Source organism: Nyctereutes procyonoides, unplaced genomic scaffold (assembly GCF_905146905.1).
Source record: "Nyctereutes procyonoides isolate TBG_1078 unplaced genomic scaffold, NYPRO_anot_genome, whole genome shotgun sequence".
In the NCBI taxonomy this organism is placed as follows: Eukaryota; Metazoa; Chordata; class Mammalia; order Carnivora; family Canidae; genus Nyctereutes; species Nyctereutes procyonoides.
Genome location: NW_026575041.1, coordinates 3,832,667 through 3,839,033, shown reverse-complemented (window position 1 = coordinate 3,839,033; position 6,367 = coordinate 3,832,667). Strand labels below are relative to the sequence as shown.

Below are 6,367 nucleotides of genomic sequence, written 5' to 3'. Positions count from 1 at the left end.
TTCCCTCCTCTGAGCCCTTCAACTCTATAGTAATACACATCACCCTAGATATAATTGCTGGCCAGTGTTGTCATTGGCTATCCCCACTAGACCATGCAGATTCACTGTGATTAAGCAGCCGGCACACGGCCAGCTTCATTAAATATGGAATTAATAGTGACCCCCAGTTCTCCTAATTTAAAAAATAAGCAGCATAAGCAGCCAGGCCTGGTTAATCCAGAGGAGAGCAAGAGTCCTTGGGACTAGAGGAAGATGAAATCACAGAGGGCTTCCTGGAGGAGGTTGGTCTGAATTATAAGGTGTCTAATAAAGAGCAAGAGCAAGCAAGAGAGGGCAGGTGAGTGTGAGAGGGTGAAGATCTAGGAGCCTGAGTGGCTCCCTGTTCTGTCACACTTGTTCTTCTAGCTTCAAAACACTCAAAGCCATGCCCCTAGCCCCTGGGCAATAGCACAGGACTGACTTCACATTTACAGAGAAAATTTTCACAAACTTTTCCTTCTGTGTGTGGTTGCCTGGCTCAGAGGCTAGCTTGAGAGTGCACAAATATGAGACCTCAGGTCTGCCCTTGCCCCTGGCTTGCTGTGTGATGGGCAATTCCTTCCATGTCTGAGCCCGTTTCCTCATCGGTCACATGGGGCTCCTGGTTGTTGCTCAATAGCTGGAAAAACATCCACAGACCACAGAGTCCTGGGCCCCAGTGAGGACTGTTACTCTTGTTCCATCTCAGCAAAGCCCAGTGGTAGTTGTTAATCAGCCACTTGGGAGTCGCCAGAAAAACATTAGTCAGGGCCCCCAGTAGAATGGGATCTTGAGGTGGAGAGCCCCAGATGAGTAGTGATGGGCAGAGCCTGGAGGCTTAATGGGACCAGCTCAGCACCAGCCTGTTTCTCCCTATTGAGGCAGCACTGGCCTGGGGAGAGGAGGGTGCAGCTGAAGTGGTCTGGGTTGCAGGTGAACTGGGCCACCCTGCAGAGCACTTGTGGACGAAGGCAAGTGCCCAGAGCTGGTCAGAGCCCAAGGAAGGGCAAGGTTCTGGGAGGGCACTGGGCAGATTCTCATACCACTATAGAAGAGCTCTAAGAGATGGGGAGATGGGTTAAAATCTTTTTGCCCCAATTTATAGCATTCTGGGCAGGCTGGTTCTGCTGCTGACTTGCTAACTGTGTGATTTTAGCCAGGTCATAACCCCACTCTGGGCCTCTCCCTTGCTATCAGCAATAAGGGAGCAGGACCAGAAGGTCTCCATAAAGTCAGGAAATGTGCAGGGAGGCTGGAGAGAAAGCCCTGAGGTTGTGGGGACAGCCATGCTCCAGTGTCTGGCAAGAAGCAAGATGGGTCCCACTGAGGTGCTGGTTTTATAGAACAAGAGTCAGATCTCTAGTCCCAGGGAACCCACAGGCCAATAAGGGAAACATGAATGGCAACTCCCAGAATGATCTGGGCCTCCAGACCAGGAAGCTTCAGTGGCTCTCCCAAGGTGGCCAAGGAGCCAAGGATGTGGCTGCTAGTGCAGCTCTGCCACCTACCCCTGTGTAACCTCCAGCATGTCACTCCCTTCTTTGGGCTTTTTGGAAGATGGGGAGAAATAGGGGTTGGACTATACTGCTTGTGTTTCAGGAGACCTCTGGCTCTGACATTCCATGATTGTCCAGCAAACCTGGCAGGAGCAGCTCACGTGGGCCCCGTCTGGGGAGGGCACAGCCGCTCAGACTTGCAGTGACTTGCAGGAAATGCGGTTTGTATCAATTTCAGTGCTAGAATAAAATAGAAACCCCTGCTGACAAGTCCATTAAGGGGAAAAGTTGAGTTTAACTCAGGTTAACCCTTTCAGTCACTAATTCATTTATTAAAAAATATTTTGGGGGGCTTTATGATGACCAGGTATGGGACACATAACATTTCTGCTCAGGTTGTGGGGCCTGGCTGCCAAGACCTCACTGATGTACCCAGTCCAGCTTTTCCTTAAGGCATTTCTTGAGAGGAGCATTTTTTTCTGGCCATGTAGAGCCTCTGGTAACTAGCCCATCTGAAACTGTTGGAAAATGCCTTCAGCAGAAAATAGAAAATTATAGCTGTCTCTGACATCAGCCTAAGAAATGGAGAGAGGAAAATAAAATCTTTGGCCCGATTTTTTCGCTAGGTGGAAAGCAGAGCTTCCCAATTCTCCAGGTGTCCTGGCTTGGTGGAATGAATCCAAGGCCAGAGCCAGGAGGCCTGCTTTCCAGGACCATTTCTGGCAACCAGCTGCTGTTGACCTGGGGCTGCTCCCCATTGCCAGCCCCACCGCATTCTTCTTCCTTTATGAAAAAAGGATCGGGGACTAATCTGTCTGCAGGGGCCGTTTGCACTTTTACATATCGTGTGACACGATAAAGATTTTGTTAAGGGAGAGAGAAGCCGGAGGTGGTCTTAGAAGAACCAAGTGGACCTGCTCAGGCAGTGGCTGGTACAGAGAGGCAGTGATCTGAATGTCAGCATAACCTGGTCCTGGATCACTTAGTCAAGGTAAAGGGCGAACCAACACTGCTCAGCTCCAGGGGTTGCGTGAGGACCTTCTCCAGTGGTCTGGAGGGAAGTGGAGTCACTCCCTGCAGAGTACCGGGAGTGGTTCTCCTGACACTCGTTCTGAGTCTTCTCAGTTCTCTGCAGTGCCCTCTGAACTGAGGCCAAGAAAGGAAGGCTCCCGGGCGCTGGGCATAAAGTGGCTAATGAGTAACACCTGCCAGCTGCAGCAGCTAGGAAGGGGAAGACATATGGAAGTTCCCTGGAGGCCAGGTTTTTTGTTTTTTGGGGTTTTTTTCCCCAGTAGGGAGAACTCATCTTCAACTTGGATTCCATTCAGGAAAGGACTCCTTCTACCAAAGTCATATACAGTACCCTCTACCCTTATGGGGCAACCATCATTCGGGTTTGCTGGGGACAGAGCGATTTCCTGCGGAATGGGAATTTCAATGCAAAAACCAGGCAGTTCTGGGAAAATAATTCTGGTTGCTCTCTGGATATGACCAAGAACCAGGACATAAAGACAGGTCATGGGCACCCAGGTTAGAGAGATATGGACAGAGGGCCCCACTAGCGGCTCTACAGAAAGGGAAGCCATTCTTGGGCTAAGCAGACATCAGTCTGTAGTGTTCGTTGGAGGAAGCCGCTCTTCATATCAATACCACAATAAGATAACACAGAGAGGGAAGCCTCAAGGGAATGGAAATATAGAGACAAGGGACATTGATTCAAAAGACACGACATGGGATGCCTGGGTGGCTCAGAGGTTGAGCATCTGCCTTTGGCTCAGAGCATGATCCCCGGTTTCCAGGATGGAGTCCCGCATAGCACTACCCACAGGGAGTCTGCTTCTCCCTCTGCCTATGTCTCTGCCTCTCTCTCTCTCTCTCATGAATAAATAAATAAAAATCTTAAAAAGAAAATAGAGACACGACACCCCAGCCCAGATGGAGTAAGACAAGAATGAGTGGGGGAATCGAATCCAGAGCTGTACAGAAATGGTTCTCTCAGGGTCCCCAGAGAAGGGTTCTCACCAGTCCTATAGAGTTCATGAGCTGGAAGCCCGTATCAGAAGCCACTGACAACCTCAGGCTCAGAGGTACAGAGGTAGACTCAAGGAAAACGTACTACAAAGTACGTAGAGTTTTCACCGCAGACTTCAGCTTCCTCATCCTCAACCAGTGATCTTGTTATCTTTACTGGGTCTCAGGTTAAAGAACTCTATCCAGGAACTGCTGTGTAAAGATTCCCGGACCAGATGTGCTTTTGCCAAATGACCGTACTCAAGATTCTAACAATGGAAAAAATCTGATGAGGGACTGACTTATCAACATTACCATACCCAGAATGTTTCTTTACCTGTGGTGGCAGGAAGTAGGCTACCATATGAGACATCCTTAAAGGAGCTACTGAACTAACAAAGAAGCTACTGGATTTTTAATTGACATTTGAACTGAAATGGATGCTTCCCAAGACTTTCCCTCTAAGATGGATAATTTTGCCCCCTAAACTCCACAATCTGATTATTGTGGGTTCATTTATGCTACTTTTTTTTAGAACCAATGGATGTAGAGTTAGAAGACTGTATAAAGATTTTGTAATCTAGCACCTACTCTAATGTTAAAATTTCTCTGTAGTATTACTGCCCAAAAGACTGCAGTCTTGCATACCTCTGGTTATATGGAATTTACTAATTTTCAAACCAATTTTGTGCCTTATGGGATAGTTCTGATTATAAGACTTAATCCATATATGGGGTTTTGGTAGCCCTTCATGTGTTTGTGTTCTTTTCCCCATCAGATAGGACCAGCTCTTTCAACCACTGTTCATTAGACACCTCATCATCTTGGGCATCTTGGTTGTGCAGTAAAATTCTAGACTTGAAAAAACTGCTAGGATTGAGATCCACGGTTGAAAAGAAAAATATGAATGTTCTAGCTAATGTTTCCCTGGCTGTTCTGGCTTTCAGATATGTGCTGATGTCTGTCTGTGGATATCCAGCCCTGACCCATGATGGAAGCCATCTGTAGTGGATCAGAGGCTCATCATCCATCTTCTACCTGGTGGGCATCCTGTCTCTGCATGAATCTTTCTTCCTGTTTTCCCTGCATGAATCCACTTCCTCAGCTTCCCTGCCTGCTTCCTGCAGATGTACCTCTTCCACAGCTTCTCCTGCTCTGAAGCCTTCATCCTGGTGGTCATGGCCTATGACCGCCAAGTGAATATCTGCCGCCCACTGCACTACCCTGTCCTCATGACCCCACAGACCAATGCTACACTGGCAGCCTGTGCCTGGCTCACTGCCCTCCTCCTGCCCATCCCAGCAGTAGTGCAGACTTCCCACTTGGCTTTTGACAGCACTGCTCACATCTATCACTGCTTCTGTGACTACTTGGCCGTGGTCCAGGCCTCCTGCTCTGACACCATGCCCCAGACCCTCATGGGCTTCTGCATTGCCATGGTGGTATCCTTCCTGCCCCTTCTCCTGGTGCTTCTCTCCTATGCCCACATCCTGGCCTTGGTGCTTCGCATCAGCTCCCGAGAAGGACGTTCAAAAGCCTTCTCCACCTGTAGCTCCCACCTCCTGGTGGTTGGCACATACTACTCATCCATTGCCATAGCCTATGTGGCCTACAGGGCTGACCTGCCCCTTGATTTCCACATCATGGGCAATATGGTACATGCTATTCTCACACCTGTCCTCAACCGTCTCATCTACATGCTGAGGAACAAGGATGTCAAAGTAGCCATCACCAGAATGGCATGTCCCCAGAACCCAGGGCATTGTGGGGACCCTTGATTCTTAGACACAACAAATTCAGATCCCTGGACACTAATGACAGTGCCTAGCATAGAATAGAAACATGAGAGGGCAGCCCAGGTGGCTCAGCGGTTTAGCGCTGCCTTTGGCCCAGGGCGTGATCCTGGAGACCCGGGATTGAGTCCCACGTCAGGCTCCCTGCATGGAGCATGCTTCTCTCTCTCTCTCTCTCTCTCTCTCTCTCTCTCTCTCTCTCTCTCCCTCTCTCTGTCTCTCATGAATAAATAAAATCTTTAAAAAAAAGAAACATGAGAGATATTTTTTAAATGAACGTCAGCAGTCTAAATTAGCTTCATTCAGTTGAGCAAACAACTAAAACCTAATCCTCAAATACTGGACCAAGAATACTTTGGGACACCTGGGTGGCTCAGTTGGTTAAGTGTCTGCCTTCGGCTCAGGTCATGATCCCAGGGTCCTGGAATCAAGCCCTACATCGGCTCCCTGCTTGGCAGAGAGCCTGCTTCTCCTTCTCCCTCGCCTGCCACTCCCCCTGCTTGTGCTCTCTTTCTCACTCTTGCTCACTCTCTCAAATAAATTTAAAAAAAAGAGAAAGAAGAAGAAGAAGAAGAAGAATGCTTCTCTCTGGTATTATAGAACAATTGTAGTTTTCACAATTTTCATCAGTCATTAATGTGATAAATACAATCATCCAACCATTCAGAAAAAATTTTACTAGATGCCAGAGAGAGAAATGAAGCAGACACAGTTGCTGTCCTCAAGATATCCATGGTTTGGTGGAGAGTCACATACAAAGAACAATGAAAGGTGATAGGATAGAGAGAAGCAAAGGGGGCTGTGGGGGCCAAGAAGTTTGCATTTAATTCAATGTTAAATGTTTTTCCTATTAAGTTCTTATATTTTTGGCATTGGTGTCACTTGTTTGTTAACAAGTACTTGTGTGTCAGCAGTGGAGTTGAGGGCAGGTGGGAGGCTTGAAATAATTGCATAAGAAAACCACTAGCTGCTCCAATCAGGGAGTGTTAATGGGGTCCATGTTCCTGACCAAAGGGAAGGATCCATTTTCAGCTTGGATACCCATTAAAA

The 6,367-nt window shown here is 48.0% G+C and overlaps 1 protein-coding gene across 1 annotated transcript; it reads left to right on the top strand.

Annotated features, from left to right (window-relative positions):
* The first annotated feature begins 4,624 nt into the window (after positions 1 to 4,624).
* On the top strand, positions 4,625 to 5,302 carry LOC129506585 (olfactory receptor 2AT4-like). Its single transcript, XM_055320359.1, has one exon. It carries the CDS (start codon positions 4,652 to 4,654, stop codon positions 5,300 to 5,302), a length of 651 nt encoding a protein of 216 aa, XP_055176334.1. The 5' UTR covers positions 4,625 to 4,651.
* The last annotated feature ends 1,065 nt before the right edge of the window (positions 5,303 to 6,367 follow it).